The sequence below is a fragment of the Halichoeres trimaculatus genome, unplaced genomic scaffold (assembly GCF_033239565.1).
Source record: "Halichoeres trimaculatus isolate MK-OKI-2021-1 unplaced genomic scaffold, fHalTri1.1 fHalTri1_scaffold_10, whole genome shotgun sequence".
NCBI classification, from domain to species: domain Eukaryota; kingdom Metazoa; phylum Chordata; class Actinopteri; order Labriformes; family Labridae; genus Halichoeres; species Halichoeres trimaculatus.
This window is the reverse complement of record NW_027437187.1, coordinates 5,579,117-5,598,334: the sequence shown is the minus strand read 5'-3', so window position 1 is coordinate 5,598,334 and position 19,218 is coordinate 5,579,117. Positions and strand designations below refer to the sequence as shown.

The 19,218-nt window shown below is 43.3% G+C and overlaps 1 protein-coding gene across 1 annotated transcript in view; it reads left to right on the top strand.

The window, feature by feature from the left end:
* The window catches only part of agbl1 (AGBL carboxypeptidase 1), a 59,131-nt gene extending 40,121 nt beyond the window's left edge, over positions 1 to 19,010 (top strand). The window contains exons 11-27 of the mRNA XM_074678003.1: positions 996 to 1,112; positions 3,482 to 3,674; positions 4,673 to 4,763; positions 4,866 to 5,132; positions 5,495 to 5,578; positions 5,672 to 5,752; positions 5,856 to 6,004; positions 6,221 to 6,308; positions 7,095 to 7,227; positions 7,487 to 7,640; positions 13,055 to 13,235; positions 13,367 to 13,496; positions 15,828 to 15,959; positions 16,053 to 16,115; positions 16,220 to 16,333; positions 18,268 to 18,422; positions 18,513 to 19,010. Of these exons, the coding sequence (XP_074534104.1) occupies positions 996 to 1,112; positions 3,482 to 3,674; positions 4,673 to 4,763; positions 4,866 to 5,132; positions 5,495 to 5,578; positions 5,672 to 5,752; positions 5,856 to 6,004; positions 6,221 to 6,308; positions 7,095 to 7,227; positions 7,487 to 7,640; positions 13,055 to 13,235; positions 13,367 to 13,496; positions 15,828 to 15,959; positions 16,053 to 16,115; positions 16,220 to 16,333; positions 18,268 to 18,422; positions 18,513 to 18,813 (2,433 nt within the window). The 3' untranslated portion in view covers positions 18,814 to 19,010. The remainder of the gene's footprint in view (positions 1 to 995; positions 1,113 to 3,481; positions 3,675 to 4,672; positions 4,764 to 4,865; positions 5,133 to 5,494; positions 5,579 to 5,671; positions 5,753 to 5,855; positions 6,005 to 6,220; positions 6,309 to 7,094; positions 7,228 to 7,486; positions 7,641 to 13,054; positions 13,236 to 13,366; positions 13,497 to 15,827; positions 15,960 to 16,052; positions 16,116 to 16,219; positions 16,334 to 18,267; positions 18,423 to 18,512) is intronic.
* The last annotated feature ends 208 nt before the right edge of the window (positions 19,011 to 19,218 follow it).

The following is a 19,218-nucleotide window of genomic DNA, read 5'->3' as shown; positions in this document are numbered from 1 at the left end:
AAACTGTGAGCCTCCCTTCACAGAGCATGAAGTCCCCAGAGCATCCTTTTTATTAAAAAGACAGGAATATAAATAATGATAAAAGAATATACCACTCTGAAAGTCTCGACTGCAAAATTTTGCAAAATTTAAGGATGCATGTACTGACTGCCCCACACTTTGAAAACCACTGACCTAAGGTATCTGAGAGAAATCCTCCCATTTTGTCAGACTTGGGTTGAAAATATGACAAAGTGGCAGTTTTTGGTATCTGAAACTACTTTAATAATCTCCTTTCCACGTCATCCATACCCTCTGGTTTATTTCTGTGAGTCATCAAGCAGGTTTTTGCTGAAGGGTTTCCTAAGTTTGTTACCATCACTCTTTTTCTCCTGAATTAGATTTTTGTAATTCATTTTTCCTCCTTTCTAACCTTATTTCAAATTTCACAGTACTTGGACACTTTTTGGTTCCCTCAGAGGAAAAAGCGGCTTCTGTCAGCTCATCTCTGCTACGAAAAATCTATTTCACAAAAAAGTCTGTATGACCTCTTGCACAGTACTCTATGACCAGCTTTGGAGTGTGAGTTTTTGGGTGAACAGTTCTTGTACCTCAGATTCAGCCCTGTATTCATCAGCTTTATCTGGTCCAAGTCTTTCTATTGCATTCTCAAGAAAATCCATCTGCTCATAAAAGTTATTTAAAGCTTGTCCTGATCTCAGTTCATGTACTTCATTGGTTATGATCTCATGTTCACCTTGTTAGGCTTTGGTGTGCTTCTTCACGTAATCAGAATCATTTTGAAGTAAATTTAGACTCACCTTGAATTCTTATAACAGAGTCCACTCCCAAGTTTGCTGAATTCAGGATCATTGAGTGAAACTAAAGAATTGAGTCTCCTGTCTCTTTAAACATATCCTCCTTAAAATGGAGTATAGTAAGAATCCATGCATGTAGGACTTAGGACAGACCAAATAGAGTTAGTGATGGTGTGTGTGTGTGTGTTTCTGTTTCAGGATGATGACCTGGAGACAGACCTCAACAAACTACGTCGCCGTCCAGAGCCAGACAGACCCAAAGAGTTGCTGAATCAGTACAGCAGACTGTTTCCAGAACTTTCTCATGACTTTCAGGTACACACACACACACACACACACACACACACACACACACACACACACACACACACACACACACACACACACACACACACACACACACACACACACACACACACACTGCAGGGACAAACAATGTTAAATTCTAGCAACATGGTGATCATCTCTCTTAAAGATGTACAGAACACTGTCATGACCCTAAGGCAGTTTGTGTAAAGAGACGTGACTGCCAGGTGTGTTGTAATCCTCCATAAAGCCGTGAGTAACCAGTTTGTCATCCCTGTTAGATATGGACATATCTGACCTGAGGATGAATGGTGTCATCCAAGCTAAAGGTTCAGTCTGGTAAAAGACCGCTCCTGTTCAATGATGTGAGCTTCCTGTCGTTACTCTCATCTCCTGAATCTGGTCTGACTGTCTGTCCATCCATATGTCTGTCATTCAGGATGTCTGATCATAAAACCTCTCTTTGAGGTTGTCTGGTCTTTCCTGAAACATTTTAGAGAGAAACACTCTTCACTCTGTCACATTTCTCCAGCAGCTAAAACAGACTTTTCTAATTAAGATTTACCAAACATACCTTAATGATCAACAGCTGCTAAAATCAGCTCAGAGTACAGCCTGTAGGACTCAGAATCAGGACTCTAATGTGTAAAGAGTCCCCCTCTCTCTATCTCTTCCTCTCTGTCTCTGTGAGAGTGTGTGTGTGTGTGTGTGTGAGAGAGAGAGACAGGAATAGCTTCAGTCTGGGATAATGAATAAGGGTCTGGCTCTGTGATAATGTTTCATGTCATGTTAAACAGGATGAATGTGACTGCTCTGATGATTAAATGATAAAAGTGTTAACATCTGACTAACAGGAAGCACATTTGTGTTAATCTAAAAGGATCTATTCCTGTAAGTGAACTCATGATAATCTGACAGGAGCTATTTTTAGGATTTAACTAATTTTAACAGTTACATTAAGGTCATATCATGGTTATCATGATTTTTTGTGATACTACATGGAAAAAAGAAAACAGTTAGACTTACTTAATTTATTGCTTCAATTGGTCATGCCTAAATAAATTAAGTTCTTTTAAATTGAGTTAATAAGTTCAATTAACACAATCGATTTAGTCAAATGAACTTAAAGATTTGATTGTTTTCAAATCAACATTTTTCATCAATCCAACTTTAAGTTCTCAGTTGTTTCAACTCAATAATTTGTGAAACCTAAAAGGAATGCAGGTCTTTAAATGCTTAGTCATGAATGCCAAGTGAAGGTCTGTTGATAGTTGTCTATATACTATATGTTGACAACCAACAGATAATCAACTACTAATCAATTAATATATTATCTATTGATAGCCACTTAAGGGTATCAACAGAGTCAGTCATTTGATGGGTGTGAAATGTTGGACATATGTTGATATTTTACTGTTGACTTTCAACTGACAGATCGATTCAGAGTCATGGGTGAAAATCTACAGATACACTGCAAAATTTATATTGTTGATTCAACTCTCATAGTGTTAAATTTAACACTTTACCTGAGTTTATAGAATTCTCGCAGATTCAGTTTAACTTACACTTTGGAAAGTATAACTATTTTAACTGTCTCATAGTGTTAAAATTCTAACACCCACAGTGTTATTTTATCACACAAAAAAGGTGTATTTTTCACACTAAGTTTTGTTGTTGTTTTTTTTTTTTTCTGTTGTAACCATAAGTGAGGAGGGAACACAGTAGATACAAGACCCTGCTGAACATCAAGTGGTTGCATGGGGGCATAGGATGTCTGTGTTGTACGTGGCACAGACTTGCTGTCTGTGCTCTGCACATACCATGGACTAGATATTTGGGCTTTGTGACATGGACTGGCAGTCTGTGCTCTGTATGTCACTATAGAGCCTTTTCAGTTAAATTTAAATCAACTTTACTGAGACAGTATTGAGCTGAGCACCAGAAGCTCATCTATTGTGGAGCACAGACACTGCATGGCATGTTGCACACAAACAGCCAGTCTGTGCCGTGCAGTACACAGACAGCTGGTCTGTGCCATGCTGCACACAGACAGCTGGTTCTTGATGCACAGAGTTTGTGATGTTATAGATACATTTTGACAATATTTTGGTGATATTTCTGTCATATTATATTGACATTTAGACCTCATCTTTATGGCGTTATGGTGTTATTGTAGCGATATTTTTTTGACATTATTGTACTATTGTGATTTTGCTGGTGTTTTATTAGGGAAATCGTGTACATGTTTTTTATGATGTTATAGAGTTATACTGGCAATCCTGGGCCATGCGTTAGGCATCCTGTTCTGTCAATCATTTGAGATCCCAGATCAGGTTTCAATATCTCATGACCTTTTGACTGTGATCTTTGTCTCACAGGAGCTGGACCTGAGCTCAGCGTCAGAAGACACTTCTTCCTCATCATCATCTTCATCATCCGATGAGGATGCTGAATTCTCTTCCCCTTCCTTCAGGAGGAACAGGAAGAGGAGCACAGGCAGCAGAGACCTGTCCCCGTCCTCTTCAGGGTCTCACTCAGGGACAGAAATGTCCTCAGAGAGACATGCATCAGGTAAGAGAAACAACAAGTATATTCAACAGACTGCAACCAACAGGAGTGCCAGACAGTTAGAGCTCAGATCAAAATGACAAAGACAAGAAAATCCAGGTTTAACTGGGAAACAGTGAGGCTGTGATAGGGAGAGCCCTATTCTCTAACAACCTCAGCTGAAAGAAGTAGAGGAGGGCTGAGGTCCCTGATGGTCTTGCTTGAGGATAAAGCCAGTGTTAAAAGGTACTAGGAAGGTGCACTGGACAAAGCAAAGGAAGTGGAGTGAAAGTGGAGCGGAAGCATCTCCTTCCTAAGATATCCTACAGAGGAAGAACCCTGATAGCCAATAACGTCTCTAAAAGGTCCCCAAATTTCCGACCTGTACCGCCCCTCTTTTTGGTTCCTTTCTGTTGGGGTGCCAGACATAGTACAGTACCAGACTGGTCGAAAAAATTGTCACTTCCCAAGCAACAGTGGTAGCTTGATTGCTCTTGTAACAAAGAGACACATGCCGATTCCATCGTTGCTCTTTGTTCACTGTGTCTTTCTTCTTCATTGGATTTATTGGTGGGGAGTGCTGGGTCATGTTGCTTTGGGATTACTCTTTTACAAAGCTGACACGGCTATCGTTTATACTCCACCTGCCAAGGAGGGCACGGTTGGCTGTGGGAACTCAGACAGGATCGGGCCTTAATTAGCCAACCCACACTTAACTGCACTGATCCATCCTGGACCGCTTGGTTGAAACAAGGCTTATGGGACCCTCTTGGACTTCCTGGGTTGGGCAGGTCTAGACTGAAAAGTACATTAATCTGGGCTGGTTGGTAGAGCTTGCTGGACCCCAGCTGCTTGACCCTGCCCGGCTTGCTGATCGATGTCTCACAGTTTCACTGAATGTCTGTGATCGTGTGCTTTGTCTCTGTTTTCACAGTGTTTTTACTAACTCTGCTGAAGAGGAAGTGTGCTTTAAAGTGCACTCATCCAAAGGAGGTAAAAACTCTCTCCCTCTGTCTCTACAGTTTCCTCTCAGTCAGGAGCTGATAACTTTCGCCGTCATAGAAATTTTCTGAGCACGAGCCCGAGCTTCAGGAGCTTGGTGAAAGAGGCCAGGTATGCCGAAACACAATCACCTGTGTGTGTCATCTCTGAGCTGCCCCCTACCTCAACCTCTCTGAGCTGCTGATCCCCATGGTCTCTCTTGTTCCCCTGCAGACAGGAGACCTCCTCTGTTCCCAGTGTAGGGGCTCAGGATGCTGAGGAGGAGGGAGCAGCAGAGTCCCAGCACCGCACCATGATTGACCGGTTATTGGAGCGTCATGGAGCCTGTATCCCCCACCATGACCCACGAATGTATCGCGCTGCAGCCGCCAAAACCAGATCCATCCCTGGCTTCAGCATCCTGGCCTTCCCTGATTTCTGGGGCCACCTTCCCCCTCCAGGTCATGAGCCCATGCCCCCTCGCAGACCCAACGTCCAGAGGTACTGGGAGAAGAAGCTGTGGGGGTCTAGCTTAGGTCACATGATCACAGAGAAGGGCAGTTTAACATTTAGAGAGCTGGTATCAGAGGATCACAGTGTTGTAAAATGGCAACAGTGGAGGTGGTTTCAGAGTGCAGTGGGTCTGAAAGATACAGGAGTCAGACTTTTGACAAAGCAGTGGATTACTTGAAAATAAACCTGGGTATATTATATTTAAATAAGATAGCTTTCTTCAGGGCCAGTTGGTGGCGCTATGATCATTAAGTTGAGAGCCACAACAAAAAAAAGACAAACCTTGTAAATGAACTCAAAACCACACAGATCCACCTCAGGGTGCCCATGTGTGTGCTTCTCTGTGTCAGACTGAAGGTGTTTGAAGATGTCAGACGTTTCCTGAATACTGATGACATCATCAACAAGGTGGTGTTTGACCTGGAAGACAACAGGTAAGAAAACACACACTTACACACACACATATTTAAGCCTTAACTGTGTCATTAAACTGAGATGTACTTTGTCCTCTGCGTCTCTGTCCTCAGCCTCCAGTGTCCATGTGACGCTCTTAGGTTTTACTCAAAGTTTGAATGTGGCAACTTGAGGAAGGCTGTGCAGGTCCGCAGGTATGTACACACACAAAGTGAACAGAGTGAACTGATGTGGAGCCTCTAACAAACCAGGAAGCATCCTGAGCTCACCTCACTTCCTGCCCCCCCCCCCCTGCAGGTTTGAGTACGACCTGATCTTGAACGCAGACGCTAACTGCTCCCAGCACACTCAGTGGTTTTACTTTGAGGTCAGTAACATGGAGCCAGACGTCCCGTACAGATTCAACGTCATCAACTGTGAGAAGACCAACAGCCAGTTCAACTACGGTCAGAGACCTTTCCCTATGTCCTTGTGTCCTTAAGTCCAACAATGTTCACATATATGTAATAGTGAGTGTGTTAGAATGAATTATTGTGTGAATTATTTGTGTGTGACCGTTTTTAATGTTGGTATGGTTGTATGTGTGTGTGTGTGTGCGTGTGTGTGTGTGTGTGTGTGTGTGTGTGTGTGTGTGTGTGTGTGTGTGTGTGTGTGTACTGCAGGGATGCAGCCAGTGCTGTATTCAGTCAGAGAGGCTCTGGAGGGCAGACCGCACTGGATCAGGACTGGATCTGATGTGTGTTACTTCAGGTGAGGATAAAAAGCTCAAGTTACAAAAGTAAAGGTCCCTAAGTCCTGACCATAGACTGTATATAGAGTGGACAGTGTGGCTCCGCTATTAATCATTGTATGGTTTTGAAGCCAAAATACCGCCGTCTCAGGCACCACCATTGTAGCAGTTTGGAGCCAGATTCTGCGCAGTAGAGACGATGAGGGATTCTGGGAGAATCTGAGTGGAGCTGGGTGACAAAAATAATATATATTTTTTTTCTTTTGAGAGTCTAATCACTTCCTGACTCTACCTCCCGACATATTTTACAATCCCCGAAAAGAATACACGAGAACGGCAGCTGTCAATCATCATTTAACGTTACATAAAGCCTCTTTTTTAACCTCGATTAACTAATGAAAACGAAACTTTTTGGAAAAAAAAGGACTTTGATACAATACAGCCAAATGATATCTTCAAATCACCACAACAATTGGACGTGAGAAAAATTTCTACGAGGTGTAATACTTTTTTAAAGTTTGACCACAGCCCATCTGGAATGGCTGGAAAGCCTGATTTTTTTTTTACCTATACTGCAGCCAGTCACCAGGGGGAGCAGTTTTTGTGGAGACCTCACTTCGAGCTGAGCAAGCAGATGTCCATTTTTTTTTAAGTCTATGGTCCTGACACTATCCATCAGGGTAATTATGAAGAACATAGCACCTCAGCAGGGGCTCTGATCAGAGCTGAGGATACAGAGCTCAGACAGGTGGAGGTGATCTTCAGACCACACCTGATTGAACCAGGTTTACTTAATGTTCCTGCAGGAACCACTTCTGTGCTGCTCGTGGTCCAAAAGCATCCACCTTCTACACTCTGACCTTCAGCATCACTTTCAAACACCAAGAGGATGTCTGCTACCTCGCCTACCACTACCCCTACACCCACACCGCCCTCAAGGTAAAACATCCACCTGCCCAAACATTTACCGCTTTGTTCTCCCTGGAGGTCATAGTATTTGACCACTCTTCTTCTTCTTCTTCTTCTTCTTCTTCTTCTTCTTCTTCTTCTTCTTCTTCCTCTTCTTCCTCTTCTTCTTCCTCTTCTTCTTCTTCTTCTTCTTCTTCTTCTTCTTCCTCTTCTTCTTCTTCTTCTTCTTCTTCTTCTTCTTCTTCTTCTTCTTCTGTGTGTGTGTATGTCTTTGTGTGTGTGTTGCCAGGCTCACCTGAAGGAGCTGCAGAAGTTGGTGGATCCGTCCACAGTGTTCTTCAGACAGCAGGTCCTCTGTGAGACGTTAGCTGAGAACTGCTGTCCTCTGGTCACCATCACAGCCTGTCCAGCCAGCCGCAGCTGGAGAGACATGCACCAGCTCCGTGAGTCCTGCCTCTAGCTGTTCATGATAATTAGAGATTCTCCATGCACTGTAATCAGAGAACAGAGACAGAGACTGTTCACACTGTGCTACACTAGACCTGTGGTTCTAAATTATCATCTGTCATGCCCCTCCTGACATAGAATAATATTAGCAACCTGATTATTTATCTATTTATCCATCATGCTGACACCAGTGTTGAATACGTGTATACAATCACCCAATTAACAAAACAGGTCAATAAACAGAGCTAAAATAACATCTCAAAACTATTAAAAATTTGTACCCCTATTTCACACATAAAGTGTGAAGTAGGTCCGCTGGCGTGGGAGTCCATTTTTTTGCTGAAGTGGGCTGCAGAAATACATGAATCTGCAGGGCAGATCATACCAAACAGGAAATCAGACACAAAAACGATCAGAGTATCTCAATCATGTTTATCAAAACTACATCTCTGGTACATGTCCAGAAGTCATCAGCAGGTCAGATCAAGAGGAAATCCGACCTTTTGGACAAGGAAAAGTTAATCTTGGAGGTAAAACTTCATAATTGGACACAACACATTCTCTCTATAAGGCCACCAACAGAAAGGAGAAGGCATGGACTGAAGGAGCTGAAGTTTTGGGAAGGCCAGATGAGTTTGACATACTGATAAATCACCTTGCAAGTATGTTGTCATGGGTGGGATTCCTGTGATCTTGGGTATCCAGCTGCTATGGGTGCTGCCCTGTGCTGTGTGGCACAGTGCTCTAGAGATGAATCCAGTATGATTTAGGATGCACCAAAAACTGTGGCACTGTGAAGCCCAGCGCTTATGCTTTATGTGTGAAAGAGGTCAGCATTGTCAGCTTCATCAGCATATCCCTTTTCAAAAAGATACACATGAACTAATTTCAGTTATGAGATGGATTTTTCTTTTACTGGGTACTTAAAATCATCCTGTCTGACATCTGCCCCGCTGCAGTGGTTTCAGGTATAATCAATGTTAAAACACAATGCCTCCAATGCCCCCGTCTAGATATGTGTGCAGGGTATTTTACCACTGTTTAAAGTACTGAGAAAAGAAAACCCACTGGATTTTAGCCTTTTATTTTCAAAAATGAATAAGCCCTCCTCATTCATTTTAGCCCATATTTTGCAGTGGGTTTTTTTCAGACAGAAACCAGTGCCAGCCACTCAGAATGAACCCCTGTCATTTAGCTGTGACGTTTGGGAACCAAAAATTCAGATGCCTGGTGTTAACAGGAAATCATGAAACCAGAGTTTACAAAATCTTCACTCTGGCAGCTCACAGCCTGTTGAAACGCATGTCACGGCCTACATAGAAAAGATGCGTCCCCACTCTGGTTCTGCTCCATCACGGCACCAGATCAGAGGGGTTTCTATTCAAATCAATGTGTCAACTCACACTGGATCCGCTCTGTTGCTGGCTGGCTGTATCACTGCTCCGGCAGGTCCCAGCCATAGACTTTTGCAGCAGAAACGCATCCGATTTTTGCTGGAGGCCTGAGCTGTGACACGTCAATACACCGCAGGGAGGATTAAGGGGAACAGGAAGTAGAGCACAGAACTCAGTTAATAACGCCCAGTGACTTTTAAAGTGAAACGAACCCTGTCAAACCAGATCATAGTTAGCTTGAATGTAGCAAGAGACCAATATAATGAGTGGAGCCAGGCCAGGAGTCAACAGGTTTGAGGCTTTATTCTCCAACATGAACAAAGAAAGGATCATCAGTGGGGTGGGAATCCAGGGAACTCCTCAGTCTGTGACTCCAGCTGTCTGGTGTCTTGCAACATGCTGCAGATTTGTCGGCTGAACATCCATGATGAGAATCTCCCGTTGCTCCACATCCCAAGGGAGCTCTACTGGACTGAGATCTGGGGACTGTGGAGACCGTTGGAGTACAGTGAATTTATTGTCATGTTCAAGAAACCAGTCTGAGATGATTTGAGCTTTGTGACGTGAAGTGTTATCCTGCTGGAAGCATCCATCAGAAGATGGGTACACTGTGCCTATAAGGACATTTGCAACAATTACAGCTTGAGGCCTTTCTGGGTATGATGCTACCAGCTTTGGACACTTGAACTGGGGGATTTTCTGCCATTCTTCTTTGCAAACCCTCTCAATCCTGGTCAGTTTGGTTGGGGACCATCTGTGAACAGCCATTTTTAGGTCCCTCCCGGAATGTTTGACCAGCTTAAAAATCAGGCTCTGGCTTGGTCTCTCCAGAACAGAGTTAAAACGTCATGTGTAGTCTTTGTTGTGTGCTTCGGGTCATCATCATGTTGGAAGCAGAACCTTCAGCCCAGTCTGAGGTCCTGGGTGCCGTGAGACAGATTTTCACTGGGGATCTTTCTGCATTTTGTTCAATTAAGCTTTCACTGAAAAAAGTTTTCTAGTCCCTGGTGCTGAAAAACATCCCCACAGCATGCTGCTCCCCCCACTATGCTTCACTGTTGAGCTGTGAACTGCCTGTGCCTGGTTTCTGCCATAATGTCTAGAACAGGCATGGGCCAACTACGGCCCGGGGGCCACATGCGGCCTGTTAAACGTTTTTATCTGGCCCGCCGAACTTGAAAAAATTAAATGAATTAACCTTGTTAATGTTTTATTTTCCCTGCAATTCTGATGTTTTCCCACTAGATGGCGCACTGTAGATACATTGGCTTTGTTGAGGTGAAGTGTAGGCCTATTACTCCACGTTTGCACTTTACCCTCTGACCTATCAGCTCTTCTGTAAAGATGAACAGACCTAAGAAAAGGAAAGTGGACAAAACAAAACTCATTGAAACACATGGAAGTGCGCATATGCGCGCGGATAAGATGGAGTGAATCATCAGCGATCTGTTACTTATTAAAAAAAAAAAAAAAGCTTAGGAACATGTCTGTATAAACCTTCAGAAAAAACACGTTTTTTCTGTTTTTCTGTTATTTCATTTTGGTTTTAAAACAGAAAAACAAAAAAACAAGTCCATTTTTTAATTTCTTTTTTTTTAAATATTGTTCTGAAACAGAATAACGAAAGAACGAACCATACCCAGATTACAAATCCCATTATAATTCCATTCTCTCATATTCTAATTTTAATTTCAATACAAAATCAAAACAGCGAAAAATAGACCGTTATTTGTTTTCTGATTTTTGATTTGAAAACGAAAAATTGAATAACAAGTCATTATCCGTTTTCTGATTTTGGATTCTTAAACGGATATGGAATGAACAAACGATACCCTGATAGTTGCCAAAGCACTCCATCCATGTGCTCCTGGTCCGGCCCCTTTGTCAAATGTTAGAACCCATTGTGGCCCACGAATCAAAAAGTTTGCCCACCCCTGGTCTAGAATCAAGCCCAAACAGTTCAATCTTTGTCTCACCAGACTAGACAATCTTGTTTCTCTGAGAGTCCTTCAGGTGCCTTTTTAAAAACTTAAACTCAAACATCTACATTCAGTTTCAGCAAATGATTTGCAACTTAATATACATTCTTATTTACTTTCATCTATTTTAAATCTATTTTACTACACTGCTCAAAACAATTAAAGGAACATTAAAATAACACAGTCTAACTCCAAGTCAATCACACTTCTGTGAAATCAAACTATCCACTTAGGAAGCAACACTGATTGACAATCAATTTCACATGTTGTTGTGCAAATGGAATAGACAACAGGTGGAAATTATTGTCAGTTACACCCTACACACCCCAAATACAGGAGTGGTTCTGTAGGTGGTGAACACAGACCACTTCTCAGTTCCTGAGCTTTCTGCCTGATGTTTTGGTCACTTTTGAATGCTGGTGGTGCTTTCACTCTAATATTAGCATGAGACGGAGTCTACAACCCACACAAGTGGCTCAGGTAGATCAGCTCATCCAGGACGGTACATCAATGTGAGCTGTGGCAAGGTTTGCTGGGTCTGTCAGCGTAGTGTCCAGAGCATGGAAGAGCTACCAGGGGACAGGCCAGTACATCAGGTGACGTAGAGGAGGCTGTAGGAGGGCAACGACCCAGCAGCAGGACCACTACCTCCTCTTTTGTGCAAGGAGGAACAGGAGGGTCACTGCCAGAGCCCTGCAAAATGACCTCCAGCAGGCCACAAATGTGCATGTGTCTGCTCAAAGGGTCAGAAAAAGACTCCATGAGGGTGGTATAAGGGCATTGAGTCCACAGGTGGGGGTTGTACCTACAGCCCAGCACCTTGCAGGATGTTTGGCATTTGCCAGAGAATCACAGAGAGTTCATGTGGCTGGAGTGTGTCAGCAGTTCCTGTAAGACGAAGGCATTGATGCTATGGCCTGGCCCGCCTGTTTCCCAGACCTGAATCCAACTGAGCACTTTTGGGACATCACGTCTTGCTCCATCAACCAACACATGATCAACCAGTCTGTGTTGCCACACAGACTGTCCAGGAGTTGTGGGATGCTTTAGTCCAGATCTGGGAGGAGATCCCTCAGGAGACCAGCTATCAAAGTTGGATCAGCCTATTCTTTTTCCACTTTAATTTAGAGTGTGACTCCAAATCCAGACCTCCATGGGTTAACAAAATTGATATCTGTTGATAATTTTTGTGTGATTTTGTTGTCAGCACATTCAACTCTGTAAAGAACAAAGTATTTAATAAGAACATTTCATTCATTCAGATCCAGGATGTGTTATTTAAGTGTTCCCTTTATTTTTTGAGCAGTGTACTTCTGCTCACCTATAAATTTTATTTTTCTCTCATAAAAGATTATATCATCTTAGTTGTGTAACAGATCCAGGTGTAAGTAAAAAGCTGAAATAATGTTTTTTTTTCTTCTCATACTCATCTTTGCTGTCACACCTAAATGTTTTCAGTCAACAGCAGAAATAAAAGAAGCAGCTTCACTGGTTTAATACTTTGAGTGTGTGTGTGTGTGTGTGTGTGTGTGTGTGTGTGTGTGTGTGTGTGTGTGTGTGTGTGTGTGTGTGTGTGTGTGTGTGTGTGTGTTCCTTCTTTAATTGAAAGCCAGTGATCCTTGGCAGCAGCAAAATGAAGAAATCATTTGTAGAGGAGGAAACCCTGTTAGATTCATGATAGCATAGCCACATTAGCATAATATCTCATATCTCTAATATCAGGTTTCCTCTCAGTCTACATATTCTCTGTTTGTACTTTTTGTTTGAGCCCTGAACCCTGTTATTCCAGTCTCATGTCTTCTTGTTGCTGACCCCGTCTTTAGTATGGAGTGCAACTGGCTGCCTGAGCTCGGCTAGATACATAGTGTTGCACACTGCTACAAAGCGCCCTAGGTCTTTGTCTTTCAGCAGCTCAGACTTCTCCTCACTCAGAGTTCTTGGTTCAGTTTGGAAACACTGCAGCTCCCTCAATGTCACAGGTTTGATTCCTGATAACAGCTGACCTGAAGATATGCTGATGTCTGTGTGTCTCTGCAGGTAATCGTCCGTGCATCGTGCTGACAGCACGGGTCCATCCAGGTGAGTCTAATGCCAGCTGGGTGATGAAGGGCACTCTGGAGTTCCTGTGCAGCAGTGACCCAGTGGCTCAGAGTCTGAGGGAGGCCTTCATCTTTAAAATCATCCCCATGCTCAACCCTGACGGAGTCATCAACGGCATGTGAGTGAGAAACATCGATACAGCAGGACTGCAGCAGAGGACAGCACAGTCAGTTAGAGGACAGCACTGTCTTTACTGTAAAACTTTGAACTATAAAACATGAGATACTGTGTGTGTGTGTGTGTTTTCAGGAGCCGCTGTGACCTGAATGGTGAGGATCTGAACCGTCAGTGGTGCAAACCTGACCCCTCTCTCAGCCCCACCATCTACCACACCAAAGGCTTCCTCTACTACCTCAACAGCATCGGACGAACCCCACTGGTGAGACACACACATGGGCACAAACACACACACGCTCTCTGTACTGATGGATGCTTCTGATGATCATGTGACATAATGTTACACACTGCACTCTTAAAATGAAAAAAGGCTTTTAAGGAAATATTCTATCCCTTTGTTTGAAAGCCGAGTTTCTGAGACAGACATGAGAAGTGAGACTTGAGTTCACATTCAGAGGTTTGCTTTTTCTTTTATCATGAACCTTACCATCCTGATAACAACCACTTTGAATTTGTCTGCTCCAATAAGTCAGCTTTAAATCTCTGCGTTGACTGTAATTCCTCACCAGCACCACAGTCAAGTGTCTTCTTCGCTTTGAAATACTTCACCTAAATACTAGTTGGCAGTGAGATTTTTGTGCTCAATGACCGCTGCTCAGTCAGTGACTCCCTGCAGTAATGTGCCCCTGTAGTAGTCCGCCTCTGTAACAATCTCTCACATCAGTAATCTGTGCCTGCAGTGATCTGTCTCTATAGTAACCTGTCGCTGCAGTAATCTGTCCCTGCAGAAAACAGTCCATGCAGTAATCTCTCACTGCAGTAGTGTGTCTCTGGGCTCTAATTTCGTAGACCATGCGCAAGCGTAGGTGCACCTGCCCTGCACCGGCCTTTGCCGCGCGGACAGGGCCTCTCCTTGCCTTTAAATGCCCTGCGGCCGAGGCGCAGCGTCTGATTGGTCTGAGTGATCCCCAGCACCGCGGAAACAGTGTGACCCGATAGAAGAGACGGTCAGAGCAGCTGTCCCTGCAGCAGGTCAATGGACAGCGGGGCGCATCGGAGGACACGAAGCGCGTCACCGTGTGGGCCAGCTCCCGGGACAGATTTAATCTGTTCCTTTGTCATTAATAGGAGTACAAAATGAAGAGACAGTTACACAGCTGGCTTATCCATTCAGAATACTTTTGATCCACCTGCACTCCTGGTTTGTCATCACCAAATAGCAGAACCTTTGGTGATATACTGTATACTCTCACAGTGTCTCCACCTCATCCTCCTTACAATAATGTACTCCATCTTTTTAGATCATGTTAAAAATAACGACTAAAACAGAGAATTATGGGAAATCACGGGTAAATCCTGAGTGACATACATTTATTTTGTCTGTTTTTTCTTTGTCTTTTCTCTCCCTCTTTTCTTTGAATTAAATGAAATGAGAGAACCAGATATATACTCAGTATCAGATGTTAAGGCTGTTTATTGTTTAATTGTAAGATGTGCATCAAACTTCCAGCTGCCGTCAGGTTCACTTTCCATTATGACAAACGGCTTTAATCTGACATCAGATGTGACGGGACAGTTAATATAGATACAAATGTATAAGCTGGTTCAGACGGTTACATTAAATAGTGATTGCTGTGATTGTTTATTGCATTAAAATGTGTCTGACACTCTGGAAACCTGCCTCTGAGGCTTTGTTGACGTGAGCGCACATGTGCGCCTGTCACCAAATTACAGCTGTGGAGGGTGCGCTCCGCTTTGCGCCGAGAATGGACCAGGTTGGAGCTGGCGAGCTTTCAGCGCACTTTCTGCACTGGTCTTGGTACGAAACTGTCACTGCGCCAACATGAATATGCCGACACCTCCCCTGGTGTGCCGTCACACCCATCTCTGCTCAGACGGTCTACTGAGTTGTCAAATTGGCAGGGCACGGCGGTGCGCCGCACAAAATTAACACTGCAGTACTAAATCATTGCTTTTGACTTACAATTGGGTAAACTCTTACAGTTTTAATCCATCACTGTAGTAATATGTCACATTGAAAATCTGAAATTCACTGCTTCAATCAACCAGTTTAGTTATCTGTTAATATCACAATAAATAACTTCGGACACCTGGCACTGCTACTTTAACCTATCTTTGCAATTATCTGTCTGGGCTTTGTTAGTCTCTGTAGTAATCTGCCACTGCTTTAATCTGTCAGTGAAGCCATTTGTCTTTCTCTGCTTTAATCTATCACTGATTTAATCATTGAGCTCATCAATTCCTGCTTTAATCTGCCACTGCAGTGGTGCAGATGCAGGGTTTCCATCATATAGTCAGTATCATGATAGTATTACCTCACAGATACCTCTGGCCTGGACTTGACTGGACTGGAGCTAAACTGCAGTGTGGAGCCTGCCACTGCACTTCATTTACATTCTTGTCATGTTCATCAGCTGGTGGAGCCCATTATACTAACCTTTCACTTCCTCTCTTTTTTATTTCTTAACTCCTTACTGCCTGGATGATTTAACAATCATACAAAAATGTTTTTCTGTGTTTTTGTATTCCTACTGGTGCTAAATTTGTTTTTTATTTTCTACCTGACCTTCAGGTGTTCTGTGACTATCACGGACACTCCAGGAAGAAGAATGTGTTCCTGTATGGCTGCAGCATGAAGGAGACGCTGTGGCAGTCAGGCTCTGCTGTGGACACTGTGGGTCTGAAGGAGGACCCTGGATACAGAGTGAGACACAGAGAAACTGTAGCAGCATCCACAGTGTCAGCGACAGGGTCAGGGTTTTCTCATCTCCCTCCTTCTTTCTCCCTCTGTCCTCAGACTATTCCAAAGACACTGGATCGAATCGCTCCAGCCTTCTCCTTCAACAGCTGCAACTACCTGGTAAAGTACCTGAGCACAACCAGATGTTGAACACAATTGGAGTCACGATCACACTGATAACAGTGAATCCAGTCAGAGCAGCAGGTCTTTCTCTGCTCCATCAGGTGGAGAAGTCCCGCTCAGCCACAGCGCGTGTGGTGGTGTGGAGGGAGATGGGAGTGCTGAGAAGTTACACCATGGAGAGCACCTACAACGGCTGTGACCAGGGAATATACAAGGTGTGTGTGATCAGAGAAGCGCCATCTTGGGCACTGAAATGCTGCTAAAGCAACTTCTTGAGAGCCAAAATGTGGTAAAATGCTGCCTTGGGCACTGCAAACAACTGGGTTTTTTTGTGGCTGATGCAGAAATAAAGCCCCATCTTTTCACCTGCACAAAACAAACCTGAGCACAAAAGCTAACTCCATCTAGTCCGAAAAAGTGGACTCGATCTCCTTTTAAGCTAGTATTTCTGCATCCATACAAATATATATGAATCATCTTAATAAATGATCAAATTAAATCTTACTTAAGAAGAAATACAATCAACACGACCTGAAATGCCCAATCTCACTCATGACAACCTGTTATTCACATTAGCTAAAAGCAGAGTTAGGGGATGCGAGTCCCTTTTGCCAAGTCATATGACACCATGTTGAAAAAAAGAGCGTTTTAAAAAGCTATACCAAAAACAACCACTAAATTTGTGCCTTTTTTGGTTGAATAACATATGAAGTCAATGATCGACCTATTCTACTGTCATTATCAGACAATGTTAAGTGTTTCTTTAGAAAAAAAATGCTTTGAGGAGGATCTGTTTTTTATTGCACTCCCTCTCCACCTTCTGGCCAGGAGTCTCACACACTGTTGTAAATAACTTTTAGTGAGGCGTGTGTTTGTTTTGGAATTAAATGGAGATCAGATCAAAACTACTCTCTTTGTTAAAGTCAACTTTTTACTACTATCACTACAGTTACTGAGTGCTACAGTTTGAAATGTGACAACAAGCTAACGTTGTAGTAGCCGGCTATATGTAGCGCTATCAGCAGCCTGGTGCTCTGACTTATCTGTAGGCTAACGTGACAATAAGTAAACACTGTCAGTTTGTATGTAGTTCAGTAGCTGTTTATATTTAGCTCAGCTGGCAGCCAGGTGCTCTAAGACATGTCTGTAATGTGTAACGTTAGTGAATCCTGGTTGTGTCCTGCCAGTCATCTACCAATCAGAGCTAACGTAACCTCACTCTTCATTTTATTGATAGACTCTCAAGTTTGAACAGACCACTGCAGAATAACTGCTGACTGTGGGTTGGAATCAACATTATCACAAACAGTGCTAAGCCCCTGTGTTATAGAGTGATACAGCCTGAGCTAAAGGCTAGTTAGCCTTTAGCTCAGGCTGTATCACTCCCCTGTTTATCTTTCTTCTGCTCTTCTATCCTTTTTTTTCTGACAGTTAGGCTCCAGTGTCCACCATCACTACAAAATTAATCACAGGAATCGTTTTCAGCAGAGGAAAACACAGATCTCTGTGTTTTATCTCTTCTCTATTCTAGCTTGCGTGGTGTTGTCATAGAGAACTAGACGTGCAGTAGATCATTCTGGTCCTGGACAACGAGAACTGGAAGCTAAGAAGAAAGAATTTTAAATAACCTGTAACTAGCAACATTGGTGCTGATAATCTCATTTTAAAGTGTGGATTACAATCAGGTATGTATCTAGAAGGAAGACTTTTTCAAATCTCTTTCAAAGTCCTCGCAGCCCTTTTAAAGTAGCCAAAATGCAAACAAAAGTGCCCTCATGGATGCAAAACACAAAAATGCCCTCTTAGAGGCCAAACTGTGTGCTTAAATGCCTTTTTAAGAAACCAAAAAGAGTGCTTATGTTCACCATTGAGCTCTCTTGGGTCAAAACCCGTGCTTCAGCGTCCTCCTTGGGGCCCAAAATGAATGCCAGAGTGCCTTGGAAAATTATGTAAATATTTGTGCCCAATTTAGTGGTGATATCGCGCTGTATGCGCAAGCTACTGCTGAGCTCATTGGTCTGTATAAGCTTAGAAAGAGCCACAACCTCAACATATTGGTCTTCAACAGAGGATCCAGCTCAGGCCTAAGACACTCCACCATTTACACACTGGTCTGCTTCTAATGAGAAGGGTCTATGTGTGTGTGCAGGGTCTGCAGACAGGAACCAGAGAGCTGCAGGAGATGGGTGTGAAGTTTTGTCAGAGTCTGCTGTACGTGGGCAAAGACCTTCGAACTCTTTACAACAAGACCCTGATCCACCACATCGACCTGGACCACAACATCCTAGACCACAAGTCCCACAAGTAAGAAAATAAGAGTATTTAGTGTTACTGTCTCACTCTGTGTCGGAGAGTTTCTCTGTTTATTGAATTTCCCTCTGCCCTCTCCTCAAGCTGCTTCGAGGATGATGAGCCTCCGTGCGTGGAGGAGATCGAGTACTCAGCTGACTGTCCTCCTCTGAAAGGCACTGATCTGGACTCAGACGTCAACAGCAACATGGCCGACACTGAGGGAGAAGAGGAGGATGAAGAAGATCTCAGAGGAAGCAAACACAGAGACAGTATTGGACAGTCTCAGCTGTCCAACATGAAGAGCTGCCTGTTCACCCCCCATCGGACCCGACAGGCGTCCATCAGCGAAAGGAGAAACTCATGTAACGGCGTGAGCATCAGTAATGGGCAGATCATCAGCTAAAGGAACATTTTCACATTTTAAAGAGATCAGTCCACAGTTTTCAACTCAACCCAGTTCAAACCAAACTCCATTAAAACATTTAAAGAGTCGTTTCTCCTGGTCCTGCAGTCAGACCAGACAAATCCTGGACTCAGATGTCATCTTTAAATCCCAGTGGTAGTGATTAAATGTGAGGGGGGGTTAACCACCTCTTTAAATCTACAGCAGACTGAAGCCACGAGCAGTCACATGGTCTGGTCAGGAGAGTCTTACAGGTGAGGACTGGTGTCATGATTACAGTTACACACTAACACATGTGTACATTGTGTTTTTTTGAGGAGGTGTCTTAATATCAGCCGTCTTGTGTCCTGCAGTGTGTCAGATTTCAAACGGCTGCACTTAGTGTTTGTATATTTGTATGAGAGC